This window comes from Taudactylus pleione, unplaced genomic scaffold (genome assembly GCF_031769625.1).
Source record: "Taudactylus pleione unplaced genomic scaffold, aTauple2 ptg000556l, whole genome shotgun sequence".
Lineage (NCBI taxonomy): Eukaryota > Metazoa > Chordata > Amphibia > Anura > Myobatrachidae > Taudactylus > Taudactylus pleione.
Window position 1 is genome coordinate 633937 of NW_028284958.1, and position 23668 is coordinate 657604.

General features: G+C 40.4%; 1 protein-coding gene across 2 annotated transcripts in view; it reads right to left on the reverse strand.

Annotated features, from left to right (window-relative positions):
* Positions 1–23668, reverse strand: part of ACAN (aggrecan) — a 113343-nt gene that overhangs the window by 8614 nt on the left and 81061 nt on the right. Inside the window, exons 12-17 of one of the 2 annotated variants that reach the window (XM_088452656.1) lie at positions 20994–23165; positions 18164–18277; positions 10907–11020; positions 5358–5516; positions 3195–3277; positions 228–372 (exon numbers count right to left, since the gene is read on the reverse strand). In XM_088452656.1, coding sequence (XP_088308782.1) covers positions 228–372; positions 3195–3277; positions 5358–5516; positions 10907–11020; positions 18164–18277; positions 20994–23165 — 2787 coding nt within the window. The remainder of the gene's footprint in view (positions 1–227; positions 373–3194; positions 3278–5357; positions 5517–10906; positions 11021–18163; positions 18278–20993; positions 23166–23668) is intronic. The other variant, XM_088452657.1, reaches the window with a different exon arrangement.

Sequence of the window (23668 nt, forward strand, 5' to 3'; positions counted from 1 at the left end):
TATATAAACTAGGAGCCTACATAAGATACAGAATACTGGGCACAAAAGCCTGGTAGACCCGAGCTATGGAAATCAACTCATTGGATGGTTATGTCAACCTATCTAATCATGTCACTTCTAATTTCTACACTATTCGTGATTTATTTTAATACTGGACCAACTTGCATTTTAAATATAGAAGCCCTTCAGTTTCAATTATAAATCTAGATTTACATTTAGTACATTACCTGTTCCCTTCTTGCATGTGAATGGCAGGTGGTAGTTGCAGGGCACATCATTCCATTCTCCCTTCTCATGCCAGATCATAACAACGCAATCTTCTCCTGTGGCAAAGAAGTTATCCGGCTGGTTTGGCCTCCAGTTTTCATATTGCTAGTAGCCAAAAACACAACAGCATTACAGTGTGCTAGAGGAAAACCAAACTGTAGGTGCATGAATGCATTTGTGTAAAAAGAAAAGTACAGATGGGATGCATGGTTTGTGTAATGGTTAGCATTGCTGCCTCCCAGCACTGAGGTCATGGGTTCAATCCTAACTGTATGGAGCTTGTATACTCTTACTTGGCTCCTGACAAAACTAAGCCCTAGTGTGGCAGCTCCACTGGAGCAGGGACTGATGTGAATGGCCAAATATTCTCTGTAAAACGTTGCAGAATATGTATGCGCTATATAAATAACTAATCATACATAATAATGATTAATAATATTGGTTCATTAAGTCGTTGTTTTGTAGTCTACCAGACTCATAAATGGGATAGTTTAAAATGGCTTCCATTCAGTGCCAGGAAAGGGCTTGGAGAAGCCCTGCTAGTGCCGAAGTGCTGGGCTCGTCCCCAGCCTGACGCTACACAGGAGGGGTGCCATGCGGGCACGCCCCCAAATAACATCTAATTACCATAGACCATGCCCCCATTTTCGGTCACACGCAGCGAACACTTTACATCTTCCGGCACAGGGCACGGCTACCCCTGGAGCCGGTCCTGATTAATACTTCACCTAAATCTAAAGTAGATAGGAGCAAATTTATCACCCCTACCTGCATTGCAAAAAGTGCAGGTGACAGGACAGAGCTTGCAAGAAAGCCATCTCCTGGCGAATAAGTAACTTTTGTGGAGAACACAGTTTTCTGCATTAGTTCTGTGGTACATGCCGGCAATCGTGACTTACATGCTATGATTTTACTTCCACTTTCCAAGGGATTGAAGCCCTGGACTGAGCAGTTGAGGGATGGTTGCCATTATGGTAGGGATTCCCATGATGTGTGTCCCCCTGCTATAGCATCAGCCAGGGCTGTAACTAGCGTTGTATGCAGGGCTCTGTGGGTGCCATCATCGCTACCTCATGGCCCTTGCTTCTAACTAGCCAGGAACACTGCTGCAGCACCACTGGAGCATCTTTTAGACGCTTGTGGTAGGCATGCTGCAGTCTGTGCCGCTGATTAGATTGTCCTTGGGATGCTCCAATCAGCATTACACTTCTCCGTGCTACTCCCTCCATGCAACATAATGATGTCATGCACCCAACGTCATCATGTCAGGCGCTAAGGGGTGGGTTGACAGAGGGCACTATTTAGCCCTGTTACGACGCTGCCTGGACTGTTTCATCCTAGTGCTGGTTGGTGAAAAATAGGGGGATACTATGCCTTTTTCTCCCATTGTTTTCACTGCCAGCCTAGGCTGAATAACATTTGGCTGGTTATGAAATAGAGGGGGATCCCCATTCATTTTTTTTATTTTACTGGTTTTTAAAAAAAAAATTTGTTATTAATTATATAAACCTGCACAGATCTTATGGATTTGTGCAGTGCTTGCAAACCTGCCTGTCAAAGCATTCATCTTCCTGCTCCTTCTGCATTAGTTTAGTGCCATCATGACATCACGTGCGCTGGGGGAAGGGTGTGTCACCCAGGATGCCTCAGATGTACCAATATATCTCTACTTATCTCAAAATATCTCCCATCTCGGCCTCTTTGCTCCATTTTTTGCATTACTCATCCACACTTTTCCTTCATGCAATGAGACTTTCATTTAGCCTCCAAACCTTCAAGCCTTCCTTAAAAATTCACCTTTTCAGGCAAGCTTATAAAATGTCAGGAGAACCATCCTATCCTATTCTACCTAACCACCCCTGTACACAGTTAATTGAAGCATATATATATATATATATATTATATATATATATATATATATATATATATATATATTTCTATACTCAAGCAACACTCTAACCCCAAAGCCTCTGTGTCTCTGGATCATACAGCCCCACTTAACATTTTACTCACTGACTGCAGTGAGACTGAACCAATATACACTATGTGGCCTTTAAACTCAGGTATCAAAATCCTATATTCCTATAAGTTTCCTATAAATTCCCTCTTACCACATTGTCTGTCTCTTAATAACCAGTCTTAATTTATTACTTAGGTTGTTCTCAGTTGTAAAGTGTTGTGGTGTATGCTGGTGCTATATTAATAACCGTAATAAATTATAGTAATTATTTATAGCCAATCACAGCATTAGAATGTTAACATAAGCACAAAGTTTTTTTCTGGGTGTATAGGCTAACCTGCCCAATCCGATCATCTGAACAACACAGAGTATTGAGATGAGACTCCTATTAAATTGGTGCAAGAATCATGTCGTATCAAATGCAACTTTATGGAAAGTTAAGGATATACCCATCTACTTTATCTTATTCAAAGGTTAATGTTTAATCTGTGTGATATATAATGAGCCAATAATGACTTTAAGATGTATTATTGTAGCATTGTAGCATTGTCATTGATTTGTTTTGATTAATTTTTTTGATATATTATTTTATTATAGCGCACACATATTCTGCAGCACTTTACAGAGAATATTTGTCCATTCACATCAGTCCCTGCTCCAGTGGAGCTTACAATGTATATTTCCTACCTCATGTACCCGCTTACACGTACACACTAGGGGTAATTTTTGTTGGGAGCCAGTTAACCTACCAGTATATTTTTGGAGTGTGGGAGGAAACCGGAGTACCCGGAGGAAACCCACGCACACACAAGGAGAATATATAAACTCCACACAGTTAGTGGGAATTGAACCCACGACCTCAGTGCTGTGAGGCAGTAATGCTAACCATTACACCGTCTGTGCTTCCATGACATTCTGAAATTTATAATTTCACATATGTTCAGATGTAAACATTAATAACACTTACCAAAGGATTGCCATCTGACCATCGGAAGTCATTCTCAAGTGTTTTATCATTAAGTCCAATCCACTGATAGTCTTGTGCATTGCCTGTTAGTCATTAAACAAGACCCGTTAACACACACACACAAAAAAAAGGTTGAATGGATAATAGAGTTTAGTACAGTGTCACATACTGGCCTGCAGCAGTAGTGCAGCAATTTGGACTGCCATTGCCCAGCATGTGTCAGAGCTGGACCATCTTCATTTAGTGTTATTATATGCACTTCATCTAATGTGCATCCATTTAGTGCTAATGTAGAGGTAGCTATTTTATGGGCTGAACCAATACTATTGCAGTCTCTGGTTCTCATTGAACTAGTGTATCGCATACTGGTTCATCCCACAAAGTGGGTGCCTCCTAGTCCTATGCAGTGTTTCAATTGGATCAAAAAAGCAGAATTAAAAAAACAATGATATCTGCTGAAGGGAAATGGATTCCAGCACAAATGAGCCTAGATCCTATGTGCACTTTAAGTTAAACTTTACCACAGAATGTCCACTGGTATCACAAATACTCTATAATGGTGTGATCTATTTAATTCATGTACATGTGTTATACCTTCTTCTCCAACCAAATGTAGGAGCAAATGGAGACTCAAACATATGTAACATTTGATTTTACTATATAAAATTATAAACAAATTATTATTTTATTCATCTCACCTACTTTACTTTCCAGCTACATGAACCAATGGGCATCTATAAATGTCTAAACAATTCCCAAACCTTTTTTTTATAGATGTTCTTTGCAAAAAATAAATAGCTCTATAAACTTGCCTATGGCGAGGAATCAATGCAGCCAATGTACATCCCTCATTTCCAGCTTCCCTTCTGCTGTTTCACTTGAGACATGTTAATATAAACTCCTTGTGCAAATACATATTAAATTGAGAATTGAGGTAGAGTTGGAGAGCAATACATCTGGCAAACAATGCAAATGACCATCCCTGATGTAGCAGGAAGGGTGCCTGATGAGCATCACAACTGCAAAAGAACCGTATAATCAGGGGCACCGAGAGGGGGGTGGGTACAAATTACCCGGGCCCGGGCTTGCTGGAGGGGCCCAGCGGGGGCCCGGGTGTTGCACTGCCCCCCCTCCCATCTACATCACAACAGCCCAGCACACGCTGCTGTGTGCTGTGCTGCAGTGGGAGACTGCTCGCAGCTGGTAAGCAGCAGCTGGAGCAGTCTCCTATGCCTATGGGGGGAGCGATCATGCTGATCATGCCCCCCATTGGCTGTGCACTGGGCTGACAGGCACACAGCGCCCCCTCCCTGCTAAAATGTTTTTTTTTTTCTGTTTTTTTCCTAAGGGAGTGTGGCCACGCCTCCCATGATTAAGCCACGCCCCCTGTCACCTGGGTTTGGCGCGGCTCTTGGCAGCCCTGTGTATAATGCTCTGGAGGAGAGAGGGGGAGTAAGAGACACTATTCTGGAAATCAATAGCATATGTGTCTTGCTGGTTATCTATGGTCACCAGCAAAAGACTTGCAGATAGCTTAGGTAGTTATTGGCCCCTGCTGGTACCTGGGGTTTGGAATTAAAGGATGTAGGTGAGATTCTGGGAGTCTCATATAGAAACAAATTATAATTACTGTAAAACTTTTGGAAGGAGAACAACATGTTACAAATTGTGGCATTTGTCTTTATTCTAAATTTAGTTCTTCACAAAAGCCAAATGATCATGTTTGATCAATATTCCCATAGTTGCACCTTAGTTCATACCACCAGCAAAAGACTTGCAGATAGCTTAGGTAGTTATTGTACCCTGCTGGTACCTGGGGTTTGGAAGTAAAGGATGTAGGTGGGACTCTGGGTCCTTCATATAGAAACAAATTATAATTACTGTAAAACTTTTGGAAGGAGAACAAAATGTTACAAATTGTGGCATTTGTCTTTAATCTAAATTTAGTTCTTCACAAAAACCAAATTATCATGTTTGATGAATATTCCCATAGATACAGCTGAGTTCATACCACAAACACTTTATCCAGGTCCATAAAGTTTGAAACAGTTATGGATGAAACATATTGGTGCATAGCTAAAGTTTCCCAAATGATTGTCTGTGCACCAATGGGGAAAAAAAGCATTTAAAATTAGTTAGTTGCCATTCACAATGACGGCTCACCATTCACAAACTCTTGTTCCTCTGGTGACAAGATGCTAGATAAGTGTGACTGGTGGCTTCTGCACTGATTCTCTGCATCCACCCAGGTTTCTCGCTCTGAAAAGTGCTGGTAGCAATGTCCTTGGAATTTGGTCCATCCTTCATCACACATTTCAAGATCTAGGAGATACAAGAGAGTGAAGTGAGGGAAATCATCCATAGGTGGGAGATGTGTATCCACCTTGAGGCTTCTTTGAACTGTCGCCACCAGAACCTGTAGAATCCAAAAAGACAGTGACATCAGGAGAAACAAAGATAATGTTATTATTGTGTTTCTTTTGCCTGAAATTCTTGAAAAAAAAGGGAAAGAGAATCAGACAACCTCAAGCAGACACACAGGAATTCATGACTTACAAAAGCAATAGGAAAGACGATTCAACTGCAGGTTCCTTTGGTGAACCATTGGAAGTCAAACAACCATTATAAGATTAAAGAAGCTTAGACCTTCCTATGATTCCAGTCTCACTGCTCATCAAAGTAACTATATTACTCCCCAATGTTTATGTATTTACATTGTCAAGTTTGGTATTAAATACTTTGGCTGGTGTATGGTTGTTTGAGAAAGTAACACTTTTGTGTTGGTTGGCGCTTCTCTTGCGGCAAAGTAACTGCAGTTTGACATCTATAGTTTCATGTCCACACTGGAGACTCATCAGACATCCATATTCTGCCTAGGATAATATGGAAATAAATTGATAGCACTCAACATACAGTAGCTTGATTTTAGGTGGACAAGTGGCTGAAGAAATAATGTTTTTGATCATATGTACAGTATATACCATGACTAAGTAGGAACAAGCAATAAGGTATTACAATATTTTTAATGACTTAATTTTTTTTCTATAGAAGCCCCATGCATGCCCTACCTTAAGTTTATGCCACTAGTTTCTAATCAGGAAGTTTTTGAACTGGTGTACGGGTTAGACCAAGGGAAATAGTACTTGTTTGCCAGGAAAAGTGAAATGGTTTGTAGACATCTAACAAAAGAGGAAAAGACAAATGAAGAACGTGTCTCATTTGGCTGATGCTCAATAATTTCTGTCGTAGGGTGATGATTTCATTAACCCGATAACCAATAAGAAAAAGAGCATACAGGTTCTGTGGACCTCATTTATGGAGCACACTTAGGGCCTGATTCAGACCCACTTGTGAGCGGCTGTCCGCTCGCAAGTGGGTCGATGGTGTGCACTGCGCATGCGCACGACGGAGGGAGCTCCGTCGTGCGCATGCGCGAGACGCGACGAGCGAAGGACTTTCCTTCGCTCGTTGTGTCTGATCAAAGGGGGCGTGCTGTCGATGTTGATTGACAGCACGCCCCCTTTGGTGGGCGTGCTGGGGGCGTGCCTGCCAGACGGGGGTGTTCCCAAGGGAACGCCTACCATCAGAAGCCGGCCCCACTGACATCACTAGTGATGTCAGTGGGAGTGATTTTGGCTCTGATAGAGCCAAAATCACTCCGGGCCTTGCGGTTGAGAAACTCAACCGCAGGCTTCGGCTCGCAGTGGCGATGGACGCGATGGTCAAGACCATCGCGACCATCAACCTGCACGCTTGTATATGCTGTGGGTGGTGACCCACAGCTATACGAGTGTCCAGGAGGACGCTCCATAATTATGGAGTTGGGCCCTGATTCAGAGCGAGCGCTCTGGTCAGAGCGTCCGGCTCTGAATCAGGGTCTTTAATACATAGCTTGAAGAAACACTTCCTAGGTAGCCTGCCCTGCACACATCAGGTGCATAAATACTATCTTCTTTAGGGAAGCAGCCTTGAAAACAAGAAAAGAAGCAGAAACATTTGAAGATGAGCCCTGTGCTGAAGTGTTAACATCACATCAAGTGTCCAGTCTCCTGTCAGTTCTGACATATCACCTTTCTTTAGATAAAAATATGTCTTCTATTAATCATGAGAGGCAGGAGACATCTTTACTCCATTTATTACACAGTATGTGGCTCCTTTGTGTGTTTGAAGCTTTGTTTTACATTTGGGAAATTGAGCATAAATGCCGGTCCCTTCTTTGCGCAAATCAAGGGGCATTGCACATCCCAAAAAGATCTTACTCTTTGCCTGCAAACCAGCATTTTGCAATGTTAGAGTTAAAGAGGTTGGAAAATAGTGTGGACTAAAATTGTTTCTGTTATCTGTATTTTAAAACTAGCAATAAAACAAATGTTCCAATGCTGCTAATTATATTGTAAGCATGCTACAATTAATCTAACAATGAAAAGAAACATTTTCAGGGAAAGGCAGTCACTCTTGTGCTTCCAACATACGCTATTTAAATGAAAACATAAAGTAATTTAATAATTTTGGCCTCTGGTGTATTATGGCCTCTAAACAGACAATTGCCTAAAGTAGATGAGGAAATGAATAGATTTTCCATTACAACAAAGTAACATTGACCTTTCCGAAGTGCACAAATAAAAATGCAATTTTATGTCAGTGCATTGTCTAAATGAAAAAAAGGCAGATTTAGTATTTGAGGTCTCAATAAAATGAAATAGTCTATGTGAATCTGTTTATTAATAAAAAAAAAAAAGAGTTTGTTTAAATTCCATCCTTTTAGAGTGAGCAGTGTATATTTTCTTTCTTATTTCTGGCTGTGCAGATATTTTCTGTTTATCTTTCCGGCTTGGTTACTCAGCACAGACCTTTCACATTACAATAGGGTCTTATATGATTGTTTATAAATACGAGCATACTGAGCTTAAAGTATTTTCCTGTGCTGTCATGACTTGTGCCTATATTTTATTCACTTATTATTTTATTTTATGGTTCAGAATATTCTGATGAAATAACAAGAGGGACAAATATCAGCCAAATGTAACATCTTGGCATGAAAATGCCAAATTGAGGTCTGCACCTGTTAATGTGCAGTGCATGAAAACAGGACCAAATATATCCAGAGAAATTAAATTACCCCAATATCAGCAATCCTTTTTACTGCCCATTTGAGGCCCTCCCATTGGTGCTATGCTTCTTACATGCAAACAAAATCCCAATGAAAGTAGTAATGACCATGATTTAAATCATTGTTGCCAACTATGTGGTACTCTCCTCAGGGAAATTGCAGAGGAGGGGGAAGGGTATGCAATCGGGAAGCTGGCGGACGTAAGCCCGACAGCCGGCTTCCTGACTGCTTTATCCCGGCGAGGGTTAAATTGTAATTGTAGACGCCTATAATTTTACCGACGCCGGGAGACCGGCGCCCGGTATCCTGATTGAAGAGATGCCGGGTGCCGCTGCGGACAGCCGCGCGGGGGGGAGGGTTAGGTTTAGGGCTCCCGGGGGGCACTTAGGGTTAGGCATCCCCCGGGAGGTTAGGGTTAGGCTAGGGGAAGGGAGGGTTAGGGTTAGGCACCCCTGGGGGGGACTTAGGGTTAGGCACCCCCCCCAGTGGACTTAGGTTTACGCGGCGGGGAAGGGGGGGTTAGGTTTAGGCACTTAGAGGGGGGATTAGGGTTAGGCACTGGGGGGGAAGGTTAGGGTTAGGCACCCCTAAGGGGGGTTAGGTTAGTTGATACTTACCTGGGGACGATCTGGATTTTCAGCCGTGTCAGCCTGCCGCTGTAGGGATTTGAACCGCCGGACTTGTGTCCATCGGTAATTCGTATGTATTCCGGGGGAAGGGGAGGAGCAGGGCGCAGTGATTTTTATCATTATGACCTCCCTGCAGAAGTGGATGGGATGCAGGAGGGTTTTCTCCGCACTTTCCGTGAGTGTAGACAAGTACGGTTTTAAATCAAGGCATTGTACAAAGCGCACAAAATTCTACTCTGCTGTGAAAAGTAAAGAATCCTTATCCTTGATTCTGCAACTGTTGTCATCTAAACATCTAGCACAGACAAATGTGCCTTCATACACCTGGGGCCAATGCGCCATAGGATGCCAGATGGCCGGTGTGACAGAGCTGCTCGGTGAGGTGTAGCTCACCATCTTTTTAAAAAAAAAAATTGCAACATCTTCACATCGCAGTCGCAGCGAAACACCACAAAAGTGTACTAGAGATGCTGGGCTGCGACTTTAACCGCACAGGAATTAGTTCCTAACACGTACAAGGTCCCAGAATACTTTGTATTTGCTTTATTAAAGAGGGTTTTAAAATACTAATCAAACTCAATAGCGTATCTGTTTCTAGCTACAAAAACAAATATTAACATTATTTCTTGTGCTTATAACCTGATTGCGTGTAAGTGTACCAGGAAGGAAGTGATTACGCCTAGTGCATACTATTATGCTATTAATGCACAGCCGGATACATCTTTAGATGTCTATGACTCAGCATATGGGTGTAAATATAAATAGGATAAATTGTATACTCTATTATTATTCACAACTTTTTAGAAAGTATTTTTGAATGCATAGCCTCAAATTTGAGGCAATGAAAACGTAATTTGAAACCCTAGAAATTGAATTGGGTGAAATAAAAGTGTTTTTTTGTAATGCCACTGATGTTGTTTGGCATGGCAGATGAAATTCTTAGTACATGTGTGTTCTTAGGGATGTATTGTAAATTGCATGTCCACAATGAGTATACTGTGTCTAAAGATATAAGTCGTGCTACAGAAGGGACATTAACACAAAATGGTGTGCAGGAAAAGATGCTTTAATCATTAGCAACCAATCAGATGTAGCTGTAATTTTCTAGTTTAGAAACTGGATATTGTCAAACTGGTTGCTAAGGGTCACATGACCTTTTCCCCAGGCGCCAGTTAACAGATATTATGATTTTGTGTGTTTAGTTTTGCTTTAAAGTTTTTGTGTGATGTTTCCTCTCCCAATCTATGATATTTATAGAAGCATTGCTTTCAATGAGTCTTAGGAGCCCACACGCATAGCAATCTGCACACGATCACACGATGTGGTGTGATTTCTCCTGAACTCTCCCCCGGCAGCTCTACACACGATTTGGAGTAAAAAGCATCCAATCTGACTTAAGATCTATCTTGCATGACAACTTTTTTTTTTTTCCAGTGCATTGTGTCCCAGGTTGTCAGATCAGAGGGGATGCGCATCGCATCGTGATCGCGATCGCGAGTGGGAACTCACGATTTACTCTCAATTTAGCCATATTTTACACGATCTGTCATTCCAATGTATCGGAATCGGCCAGATCGGGTAAAATATCGCTATGTGTGTGGCCAGCATAATTTAGTCCACTGCACTGTAAGTAGTTTCCAATTAAATACAGTATACTGGTTCTTATTATGGGTAAGGAACCTGCAGTTGGTTAGAAAACCTTTCAGGAGAAGAAGTATACAAGTAATGCTGAGCCTTGAGGCCATCCTGTGCAGGGTTCTGTCCTGTAATATGAAATAAAGCACATTATTAGAGGAGAAAAGAAAGAGACATTGACTGAAACAAAAATCAGATTATTCACTCTTCTCACACAGGTAGGCCTATATTAGCAATAAACCCACCAAAAAACAAGCAGAACCCTTTGCGTTTGAAGGAGGGGCGTTCTATTGGAATGCAGTTGTTAGTAAAATTAGCTCAAGCCTTATTGGTCGTACCGATCTGACATAGGTCCCCTCCGTAGCTGGGAAGGCATAAGCATTTGAATGAGTCGATGCCATCAACGCAGGTAGCTCCATTCACACAAGGGCTTGGGAGGCACTCATCAATGTCTGTAAAAAATTAAGGTTCTGCCATTAGGATTCCTAGGACTGCTGCCCTGACCAAAAAAGGAGAGCTTATCTGGTTGCTTAAGCCTTGCTGTTCAGATGCTGCTTCTAGTGCATAAATGCCTTTACCTGCTTCAGTGGATATATGCAAAATACAAAGATGACCTTATTTATGATGCACACTGCAAAACGCCTTGGTTTAGCACCGTGTGTCTAGATGATCCTCATTTCACACACTTACTCTCTTCTCTAAGGAGATAGCTCTGCAAACTACAGATTTGCGTCAGGAAATGTATTAAACCTTCGAGAGAGATAAAGTGGAGAAGTTGCAACCAGTCAGCTTCTAGCTATCATTTATGTAGCACGCTCTATAAAATGACAGAAGCGGATTGGTTGCTACCTACGGCAGTATGTCAGAACCATTCCGAGAGAGGAGGCATCAGGATCATCTTTATTATATGTGGCACTTTGGGGTGTTTTTACGTTTGGGTGCACCACAAAACAAGATGTTATGCGCATCTCGGCCATTTTGCATATCATAAATGAGGCCCTGTGGAAGCAGTGTAAGACTAATAGTGCTCTGCCCACACTCTTTGACAGTTACTAATATACACTTGTGTAAAAAAATGTAAGTGTCCTAACCATGTATCCAATTTCTAATGGTTATAATGTATACTATTTGTATAAGTGTTACATTTATACGTTGGTGTTGAGTTTTATAAGTGTTTATTTATCTGGTGTCCAAACATATTTTTCCTCATTATATGCAATATTTTTTTATTGCAAATAATTGAAAATGTCATAACTCCTTTAAATAGAAAACTGGTTGGAAGTTCATAATTAGGCCTGACTATTTTATTCAACTGAGAATGTATTTACCTATTAAAAAAATAAATGTATATTTGATAATAAATGTATCTACCAAGCAGAACAAAAGCTAATTTCACAAATGTCACCGGTCTCTGAAATAGGGTTAGACTTATATAATGCATGAATAACCAAATAGCCTGGCCTTCTCTGTTTTTTTATACAAATGGATATTTGAAAGCCTATATATAAATTATTTGCATCTATAAACATATATGATGTGCATGAAACCTATGCATGATCTTCTTGTGCCACAAGTTCTCTGGTGACTGAACAGTGTAATGTATGATTGTATTCATTGCATGGTGATATTCAATAAGATTGTGTTTGTTAAAAGTCAAAGATGTAAGTTTAGAAGACGATAAATCTGATGAAGCTGATGTGTACAGTATATGCCATTATCTACACATATACATTTATGTTATACTGTAATTGGGTAAAATGTCCCATCAGGCTAAACATTTACAAATTGTACGATTTGGTTTTACCTTTTTAAAGGGGTCTCGGGTCATTTATCATTAACTAGAAAGCGAGGCAGACTGCACAAACACAATTCCAGACAGTTTCAAATTGTGTTGGTTTAAGCATAGAGTATAGTGTGTTTGATGCACATCCTTCCCTGAAATTGGATATGTATGCCTTTCAGAGCAAAATGTATCAAGGGAGTGTAAATAACATCTTTTACAACAAATACTGGTTATTGATAAATGGACCCATTTATCATTTGTTTTCTAAGTCAAAATAACCCTATTAAGAAGGGAATACCTTTCGTGTAGGTGTCAAGTTTAGCCTGCATTTGAAACAAGTAAAATGTATATAACCTTTGGCTTAAGCTATTGACTCAGTGTGGAGGGACTCTAGACTTTCTGTGGCTCCATGGCAAAGGGTTAATGTCCTAAAGCCCAGCATGCTCTATGTCAGCAAGCAGCAGCAAATTGAACCAGTGCTGAATGCACACCAGCTGACCAAGCAACTTGTTCTCTTTTTCATTTTTTAATTAGCAACAATTATGTTTTAAGTATGCTGTAAAAGGGAAAATTAGGCATTTAGCTAAAGCAAGGCAGACAGCAGGCGGCGGCGGGAGTTTTAATAGGCAGGGGATTAGGACTTTTTAGGCTTCCTCTGCATCTAGCAGGCCACTGGTGGTCTCTCTGACATAATTCCTAGAGAAAAACAAAATGAGGAGAACACCACATCACAGTGTCAAATAACAACAAACACCCCGAACTTTAGCTCAATCCTATAAGGTCAATAGATTTTCATGTTGGGCACCGTGCATGTGTCTTTGTTACAACACTGTTGCCATGAAAATGCAACTATCAGACTAATTAAGCCTATTTTTGCAAATGTATACAGTATCTGTTCCATTAAATGTTCCATGTTTCAAAATACTAAAGAGGAGGCGTACTATAACAAAATAATATAATGCAAATTTATAACAACAGTCATTTCTTAATAGTAGATTTAGCTATTTTCAAATAAAGGGGTCAAAATCTTAAACCTAAAAACACAGTGCCTTCATAATATTAAGAAAAATATAAATTAGTAAATTATAGTCTTTACATGTTATATTTGCTCCACATTTTTATTCTTTATATGTTGCAGTAAAGGGAAACATCCTTCCTTGGTGTGTTTCTTTGGTTGTCAGAACAGCTCAGTAAATCATTTATGACCTAAAGTATGCCGCCATATTTCTGAAGTTGTCCTTCCTATGCTACTGATTATTTATTTGAAACTAGAAAATAAACTGTCCATATAAAAGAAAGGTATATTGTACAGAGTATTTAAAATCTTATATGCTTTAACTAGTGACCTGCCCTGGTTTTGCACGGGAGCAATTTTGAATTTACGGTGATACATCTTAGAAAATGGCCTTGTAGACCACATTAGTCATTTTTCTTCCTGACGTCAACACGAAAATATTTATTTTTGAGGTGACACACAAAATGGCCACGGAAAGTTGTCCAGGAACAAAACAGAGTCCACGTAGGTCAACTCCGTGCATGTTAAGTGTCTGTCCCTGTGCTTTACTTATTGCCATGCCAAAGCAGACTCTTATCGGGAATTGGATTTATTTGAAATTAAAGAATCATTTTTCACATACTGTAAAAGAAATAAGAATGGTAAAAAAGGGAAAAACTTAAATTTTGTATCAGTAAACAGGGCTACATCAATTATTCTGGAAAAACCGGATAATACGTATCAATCTCTACATGGTATAAAATAAAGTCCATCGTTGTGATATATCTTTAATGGTTTAGGCAGCATAAGCCAAGAAAGGGCTCGGACATCCATTGTTTAATGGACTTGCTTCACTAAAATAATCACTGCACGGTTCCTTTTTGTCATACATCTAAACCTTCCTCGACAAATTCTCTATAGAATAGTGAAAACTGCATCAAAATCCATCCAGTGGTTCTCAAGATTAGCCCGAACAAACAGATAGATGCCTACCAGGTACTTTATTTTATACTAAAGATATGCGGGTCCTGTTCTCAGAGAACCGATAACTGAATTTAGGGGTTCCGGGTCAAACCGTGTCTGAGTTCGGAAACACTTTGAGGTACTGAATCGAACCGAGTCCCGGTTCGGATCTTCCCGCGTTTTGGAACTCGGATTTAAAAACCGGAATCGGGTTTTGTATTGTCCTAAGTATGATAAAAGCAAGTCTGACAAGTCTCATCTATTCATAGTATTTTATAGTATGAATAGATGAGACTTGTTAGACTTGCTTTTATCATACTTAGGACAATACCTTCTAAATTAATAATGGTGACAGCTCCTGAGACAGTAAAGAATGTGAAGAACTGATATTTATATTTATGCTGTGAAGCAAGTAATAATGTAACTAATGTATATTAAGATTTTTCTAAACTAATTTACTAAGATAGAAGATCTATTCTGCTTAACATTCTAATTAATGAAATGCATGGTGAATATGTCTGAAGATGAAATCATGGAACTAGAGCAACTACTGTAGGCCATTTTAGTAAAGGCTGTGAATATGCCACATAAATGGTATTATTACCCTACATGCCGTCTTACCATTGTCAGTGGAACATTTGTATTATTACCTGTTTTAGATTTATGACAAATGTTTTACGACTTCTTATTTTTAGTTACATATATGTCTCAATGACTTCAGATATATCCACGTGCAGGTATATGAAAGTGATTTTTCCAAATAGTTGTACAGGTTGAGTCTCCCATATCCAAATATTCCAAAATATGGAATATTCCGAAATACATAATTTTTTAGCATGACTGAGATAGTGAAACCTTTTGCTTTTTGATGGTTCAATGTACACAAACTTTGTTTAAGTAACTAAATTATTAAAAATAAAGTATAAAATGACCTTCAGGCTGTGTGTATAAGGTGTATATGAAACATAAATGAATATCATGTATGTGCAAAAACTTTGTTTGAGCCACAAAATTATTGAAAATATTGCATAAAATTTCATGCAGGCTGTGTGTATAATGTGCATATAAAACATAAATGAATATCATGTATGGGCAAAAACTTTGAGCCACAAAATTATTGAAAATATTGCATAAAATTACCTTCAGGCTGTGTGTATAAGATGTGTATAAAACATAAATGCATTCTGTTTTTAGATTTGGGTCCCATTCCCAAGATATCTCATTATGGCATGCAAATATTCCAAAATATGGAACATTCTGATATCCAAAATACCCCTGGTTCCAAGCATTTTAGATATGGGAGTCTGTAATATAATTGGTGACTTCCTATATTTTTCTTATTCTCTTTTTTATCATTGCTTTTTCTTTTTTATAATTCTTTTTTTTCACCTTTCCAATGTGAATGCTCATGGGTTGTTTTGCACTTCCATCACATAAGCTTTTAATTCGTTAGGAATTACTTTCTATCATGTTTAAATGGTGATTTTTTGACACAAAGAACTACTGGTCTAAGTAGACAAACATCCATATACAAGGAATTAAAAAAAAGCATTTCTTCATGAGTCACAGTTGTGCAAACATCAGTTTTGCATTCCAGTGCAATGTTACTAATTTTATAGTTTTCATTTTAGAAAAAAAGGGGGGTATCCAATTAGACGCGGTAAATTACAGCGGCTAATTACCTTGCCCGGGGCTATCCAATTAGCCCCGATGCCAGCACTTATTTTGGATTTTGTTTGGCATGCCTCGGGCAGGCGAAACCAAATCCCTGATAAACTGTTTTCCTCTCGATCGTGGCAGTGAAAATACATAGGTCTGTGACTTTTCGCGGATCCTATGTATTTTCGTGAGAAAAACAGAAGATTTGCAGGTGTAAAAAATGGGATTTAATTGGATAGCACGAAAAAAAATCTTCGAAAAAGACCCGAACATCAGAACAGAAATTTTTTCAGAGCTAATTGGATACCCCCTAAGCCTAATTTGCTGTTAAAAGTTTGTTGTGAGACATTATTGGCAATTTTAGTCACAATCTGTTGCGGAAGAGCAGGATGCCATAATTCAAATGACTAAAAATTATCTTAGTTGCTTGATTTTTTACTAAACCACAATACTTGTATCTCTTACTTTCAGATTAAAAAGGGAATATATACCAGCTGCGGCTGCTGCATCTTTTGAATTCATGACTGCTCTGCAGCCGCGCCGGGAGTGGTGTGTCGCCAGGTAATCGATCTCTGTGGTCATCAGTGATTAGAACCCAAAGAAGGGGGAGCCACTGGTGCAGAGGGACCAGGCAGTCCCTTTGATATAGGCGGCCGCGGGAAGATTAGCTTCCCGCAGCCGCCTAGTGGGCTTTTCTGACTGGTTGCATCAGATGCGACCCAGTCTGGTGTGGTCGCATCTGCAGTCTGTACCCCCCTAGTGACTCCACTGCTAAGCAGTGGTTTGCTCCAGGAGTGGGGCCGCAGCACAGTCCAAAATTCAAATAGGGGAGCCACACCAACTGCCAGTGAGTCCCAGTCATCTATGTTTGGCAGCATTTGAAATGACAGTTGGTGTGGATCCCCTATTTGAAGTTTGGACTGTGCTGCAGCCTCACCTCTGGTGCATCCTCTGCCCTAAGGTAGATTTACTAAAACTGCTAAAAAGGAATAGTGGTGGTGTTGCCAATAGTAAGCAATCAGAATCAAACTGTAATACTCTACACTGTACTAGAATGATAGATATTACCTGATTAGCTTTATGGGCAAAACCTACACTTTTTCTTTTTAGAAATTTTAAGAAATCTACCCTTAAGTATGGCTACAATTAGCTGGCATTGGCGTATGTTTTGCATTTACCTTCAGCTCAAGACAATGATGGGTCTATTTTGATCACTGGCGTGTTTTAATAGCCAATTTTACCCGTCCCTTGAAATTTATTATATAGATTATCCTGAATAAATAATTGATTTAGCAAGCAGGTTGGAATTGACTTGTTTCAGATCAGAAAACAATCTGGGGCCTCAGACATACAGCAACCTTACAAATAGAATAATTTACTAATACTGAGAAACATACAGTATATGAATACAATGAAGAATCAGATGACATCAGTTTAAGAGAATCCCCATTCACATAAATGAATCTTAGCCTATGAAGTCCACTGTAAATAAAAGGTCCAGGCAAATGTTACCTTTGCTCTGCCCTAAAGCCAGGTTTGCAGTATTCTGTTCATAAAGGAATAGTACACCTTTAGCAGACATTACCATGCTTTATAGCATAAGTCAGCTTTATAAACTGTAGATGTCCCCATCTACATTGTTGCCGTGATGCATACGCGCAGGCACACGCATCGCAGCATAGTGCAGCTCTCGCCGGGCTGTGACTAGGTGCACCCGGCGTTCACCCCATTGAAGTCTATGGCTATAACGTGGGCACAGTAGTTGCGCCACCCATGACACGATGCGCTCGCATTGCGGGATAGATGAGCGTGGCTACATTTGTATGAACAGTGCCATATACACAGGAGTTCTGAGAGGAGAGGAGAGTGCAGGTACTAATTACCCAGACACGGGCCTGTTAGAGGGGCCCGTAGGAGGCCTTGACTAGCTGGCTGGGGGACAACTGTTGCCCTTTTCAGCGTGCATAGTATTTTACATTGTTTTGTTTTCCGGAGGGGACGTCTCCCTCAGTCCCCAGGCCCTGTGGATGTCCCAACAGCCCTGCATATGAACATTGAATACATCATTAGACTTAGGCTAGTGAAAGTCACATCCAATTTACATATTATTTGTTGCTGTTTGTACCATCACCAACTCTATAGCAAATCCCCTGGATTTAGCATTACATTTTTCCAGATATATTGATATGATTTTACCTATTTCACAGTTGTTGCCACCATACCCCGGTGGGCACAGACAGTGAACTCGCCCTTCTTTTTCTACACACGTTCCAGACCCACAATCGATATCAGCACATGATCCAATAATTCCTGCGGTCAATAAGAACCTGTCAGTTTATTATCCATCTTTTTATAGGTAAAATTACATTTGTAAAAGTAACAGGTAATGGCATAATATTGAAAAAGCAATGTAGACATAAAATTGAAACAAAGGGTATATGAGAATATTATAGTGAGGTCAGAAATTATAATCAGTAAGAAGTCATTTCACCCTGGCTTCAGTAATAAGAACCCTGTTGGGGGACATATAAACATAGGTACGCATCTTATGGATCTGGAATACATTCCATTCTATGTATGGGTATTGATATGAACTGTAGACAGGCTTTTTACATCATACAGTAAAGCAGAATAAAGTTACTGCAATGTGAACACACCTGTTCTATTTCTGTACATTTCATAAGTGGTCCAAACACATGATTAATGGTTATTTAGAGAACTATTATTAATATTGTTCTCTTATAAAGTGCTGAGATATTAAGCAGCGCTGTATGTTCAGGGGACCATAATCATAATAAGGATAGCAGAGTGCTACTGTTGTCTATAGTGCAGTGTCAGAGTAATGGTGCATACACACGGTACAACTTCAACAACCATAGATATAGTTGATAGATTTCCCTCCAACTTTCTGTAGTGCAGGGCAAACGATTTTGGCTGTACACACTGCTAGATATCTATGATAGATATCTGTGATAGATATTTCAGTGAAGCTATCTTTTTACAGGCAAATCTTTACAAAATCATCCAAGTTGGCCTGCATGCATGAAAGACCATAGATACCGTTATCGTTCATGCAGGAACGCGCATCGTTGATCATTGATCGATCGGTCACTGCATAAAAATGAATGATATGAAGGATTTATCATTGAACTATATCGTTATCGTTCATATCGTTCAGGAAAATCGTCCCTTGTGTATGCAGCTTTATCGTACTGTGCATGCCCTTAAAATGGTCACACAAGTATTGGTGTATACACACGGTCAGATGTCAGATGAATGATTGAACAATTTGAACGATTTGAACGATTTACCAACGATTTGATCAATGATTTGAACGATTTGAACGATTTTTGCCTCTATTAAAATGAATGGAATCGTCCAGATCGGACTGCAAACACATCAGATGTCAGATATCGTTATCTGACAAACGGGAATGCGCATTGTTCATCTGACAAACATGTCAGATATTTCAGATTTTCCTTCAGATATGAACGATTGAACGATTTTTAAAATCATTATTGTACAGATCTGAAGGAAAATCTGACCGTGTGTATGCACCTTATGAATGATGCAGGGTTATACGCATTTGGGTCTAAATCTACACTCACATAGGCAAAGACGTGTTCAGAGAAATGTGGACTATGCAGAGCTGGATGAAAATACACTTTTATGGAGACATATCTTTTGAAACTATTATAGACCAGATACAAACGCACATCGATGACGACTGTAGGAAACCAGGGTCGCACTCAGGCAGTTACGTCTTGCGATGTGTTCAACTCTGAATACAGGTGGATATACGCATTTTATCCATGCACAGTTATTTCAAACAATGGCCCTGATTCAGAGCTGGACGCTCTGACCAGAGCGCTCGCTCTGAATCAGGGCCCACCTCCATTAATATGGAGTGTCCTCCTGGACGCTCGTATAGCTGTGGGTCACCACCCACAGCATATACGAGCGTGCAAAATGATGGTCGCGATGGTTTTGACCATCGCGACCATCGGAACTGCGAGTAAAAGCCTGCGGTTGGGTTTCTCAACCGCAAGGCCAGGAGTGATTTTGGCTCTATCAGAGCCAAAATCACTTCTACTGACATCACTAGTGATGTCAGTGGGGCCGGCTTCAGACGGTAGGCATTCCCTTGGGAATGCCTCCGTCTGGCAGGCACGCCCCGGCACGCCCACCAAAGGGGGCGTGCTGTCAGTCACCATCGACAGCATGCCCCCTTTGATGAAACACTCCGAGCGAAGGAAAGTCCTTCGCTCGTCGGGTCTCACGCATGCGCACGACGGAGCTCCCTCCGTCATGCGCATGCGCAGTGGGGAACATCAACCCACTTGCGAGCGTACTGCCGCTCGCGAGTGGGTCTGAATGACCCCCAATATACTTCCAACTCTGCATCAGATCCTATAGAGTCAGGGGCACAACTAGAAATGTATGGAAAAATGGGATACCAAAATGGTTGGGAAAATGGGTGGGGCTGAGCCAGAAAGTGATCATGGTGGTGCAGATTTGGTTTGATTAGGTGTGTGGTTTGCACGGATCATTGGCTGGCCTTATTTTGTTTCAATTTTGAATGTAGAATATTATGGGAAGTATGTCGTCATCAACATTTTTAAAGGGCTCCCATACACACAAAGCAGGCAATTTCTCATCTCCTCTGGATTACTGAAGCTCCCTCTACTGATCAATCTGCTGTTATAAAATCAGTAGGAAATGGCTTACCTTGTGAAGCAGTCACAGGCTTCCTTTTGGTTAGTATGACAGTAGCCATGGCCTAAGTGCATGAGCTGTTGGAGGTGCATCGGGACTGGATATGGGAAACATTGCAATAGAGGGAACTTCATAAAGCCCCAGAGCATGTCAGATATTAACTGCTGCCTCACTGCTGCTGCATGGGACTTTGACATATTGAAAAATAGCAGCTGAATCTTTACTTACATGAGTAGGATACAATGAATGTAATAACATTTCTACAAAAAATAAAGTATATTTGTAATAGATGTGTATAAAGCAATAATACCTTCAATTTCAGTTATGTCAGGAAGAACTTGAGGTGCAACTTCTATCAATGGTAATGATGTTGGTATGGTGTCATATGTAATGTCCCCAGAAGCAGAAGTAGACAGCTCTGTATCTTTTTTTGCTTCCTCAGGTTCCTTTGAGACAAGTTTTAACTCAGATTCTGGTTCTGAAGTGCTAATGATTATTTCAGGTACAGATGTTTCCCCTGATAAATCTTGGGTAGGAACAGTCTGATGCCCAGATATGTCAACACTGGATTCTGTACTTCCATCTCTGTCAGGATAGCCACTAGTTAAGGGTAGTCCTGATGGATCTCCACTGATTTCAGGAACAGTAAGAGGTGCCTCACCACTAATATCTCCAGATGAGGTTTCAATAATATATGGATAGGTTATACCACCTAACTCTTGTGAAACTGCTGGTTTGGTCACAGCTTCAATTAATTCATCAGTTATAAGCTTAATGTCAGGGATCCCTGAAGTAAAAATGCCAGAAACGTCTCCACTTTCTTGTGTGGCAGATGGCACTCCACTTAAATCGATAATTCCAGATGATTCTCCTGAAGTAAATCCACTAATCTCAAATATTCCTGATGGACCCTGACCTGCCTCTTCTGTAACAGGTCCTGTTGTTGGGGCCTCTTTTATAGGGAAGTCTAAATGAGTTATTGTAGGGATACCAGATGTGAGTCCACTTATGTCATCAATGCCAGAAGGTAAACCACTTACAAATTCAATTGCAGATGTTTCTCCACTTAAGTCAATAACACCACTTGACAGTCCACTAATATCTACTTCACCACTATGAATGTCTCCAGAGACAAAGCCACTGATATCTATAAAACCTGAGGGTTCACCACTAACACCAGAAATTCCAGATAATTCACCAGAGAAATCACCTGAAAATATACCACTTGTTTCTACAGACCCCTTTCCTTCCTCCTCCTTTTCTGGTAGTCTTATAACTTCTGTTAAGCTTTCATATATGAGAGTAACACCAGATGATTCACCACTTTCATCAAAAATACCAGAACTCACACCAGATGGTTGTCCACTTATATCAAAAGCTCCAGAAGGTTCACCACTTATGTCAACTATACCTGAAGATTCACCACTTATGCCAGACAAATCACCACTAACATCTAATATTCCAGATATGTCGCCACTCAGATCACTTACTCCAGATAAATCTCCACTGATATCAGTTACTCCAGATTCTTCACCACTAATATCAATTATTCCAGATGATTCCCCACTAACACCAGAAATATCCCCACTTAGTTCAGGAAACCCTGACAGGTCTCCACTATGTTCTGGTACTCCAGATGGAAAACCACTAACATCCGCACCTGAAACATCTCCACTCACATCAAAAAATCCAGAGGGTTGGCCACTAATGTCTAATCCAGAAGTTTCACCACTGAAATCACTGGATGGTAACCCAGATAGCTCTCCTGTTGCACTAATCTCAGTTAATCCTTTCCCTTCTGCTTCAGTTTCTGGTGTTTTTGTTACACCTTCAATCCAAGTTGTCTCCACATGTATGATCGTAGGGAAACCAGAAGGCAGTCCACTGACATCTCCACTACCAGAAGGCAGTCCACTGATATATTCAAAACCAGACTGCAGTCCACTGACATCTCCACTACCAGAAGGCAGTCCACTGATATATTCAAATCCAGACGGCAGTCCACTGACATCTCCACTACCAGAGAGCAATTCACTGATATCTCCAAAACCACTTACAAACTCAACTCCAGATGTCTCCCCACTAATGAAGGTTACTCCAGAAGGCAGTCCACTTATATCCTGGTCTCCAGAAGCTGATCCGGATATACTTTCATCTCCAGAAGGTAACCCAGAAGGAAAACCACTAATTTCACCTGATGGTACTTCGCCTGAAACCTCTCCTGATGGAAGTCCACTCACGCTAGTTTCTCCAGAAATATCTAAACCTGATGGTTCTCCACAAATTCCAACTCCGGATGGCAATCCACTTGTTTGTGCACCAGAGAGTTCCCCGCTTGTTTCACAAATTCCAGAGGCTTCTCCACTGGGTTCTCCAGATACTTCTCCAGTTGGAATGCCGCTAACCCCACTGACTCCTACAGATGCATCTCCACTTACATCTTCTGGAGGTGACCTCACAGGAGGAATCGCTGAAGGGCTCACTTTAGATAGAAGAAAAAAATATTATCAAAGAGACTTTGTATATATATGGCAAATCCTGATGTGCAAATAAAATGTAACTGAGCAATAACATAAAATATGAACTACAAATAAATGCAGGTATGTAACACAGTACGATGCAACCTTATGTCAATGATTTCTGGTTTACCAACCAGCATTCCATTTCACTATTTTATAAACCAGTGATTCCAACAAGTGTGTTGGGACACAACTGTGTGTTGTAATTTACACAATGGGTATAATACGTGAACTACATTTTAATTGATGTTGCTGCTTAATAATGTGTAGAGCTTATGATAAGTGCTCCAGCTACTACATGGAACAACAGCTGTGGAACCTTTCTTGACAATCTCACTACTGAAAGTAACCTGCATGTCAGGGCAAGTTAATTAAATCCACCCCAATGTGTGCTTCCCTTGTGTAAGATGAACACTATAAAAATTGGCGAATAATAGCGGTGCGTGTATTATATGTCAGTGTAACA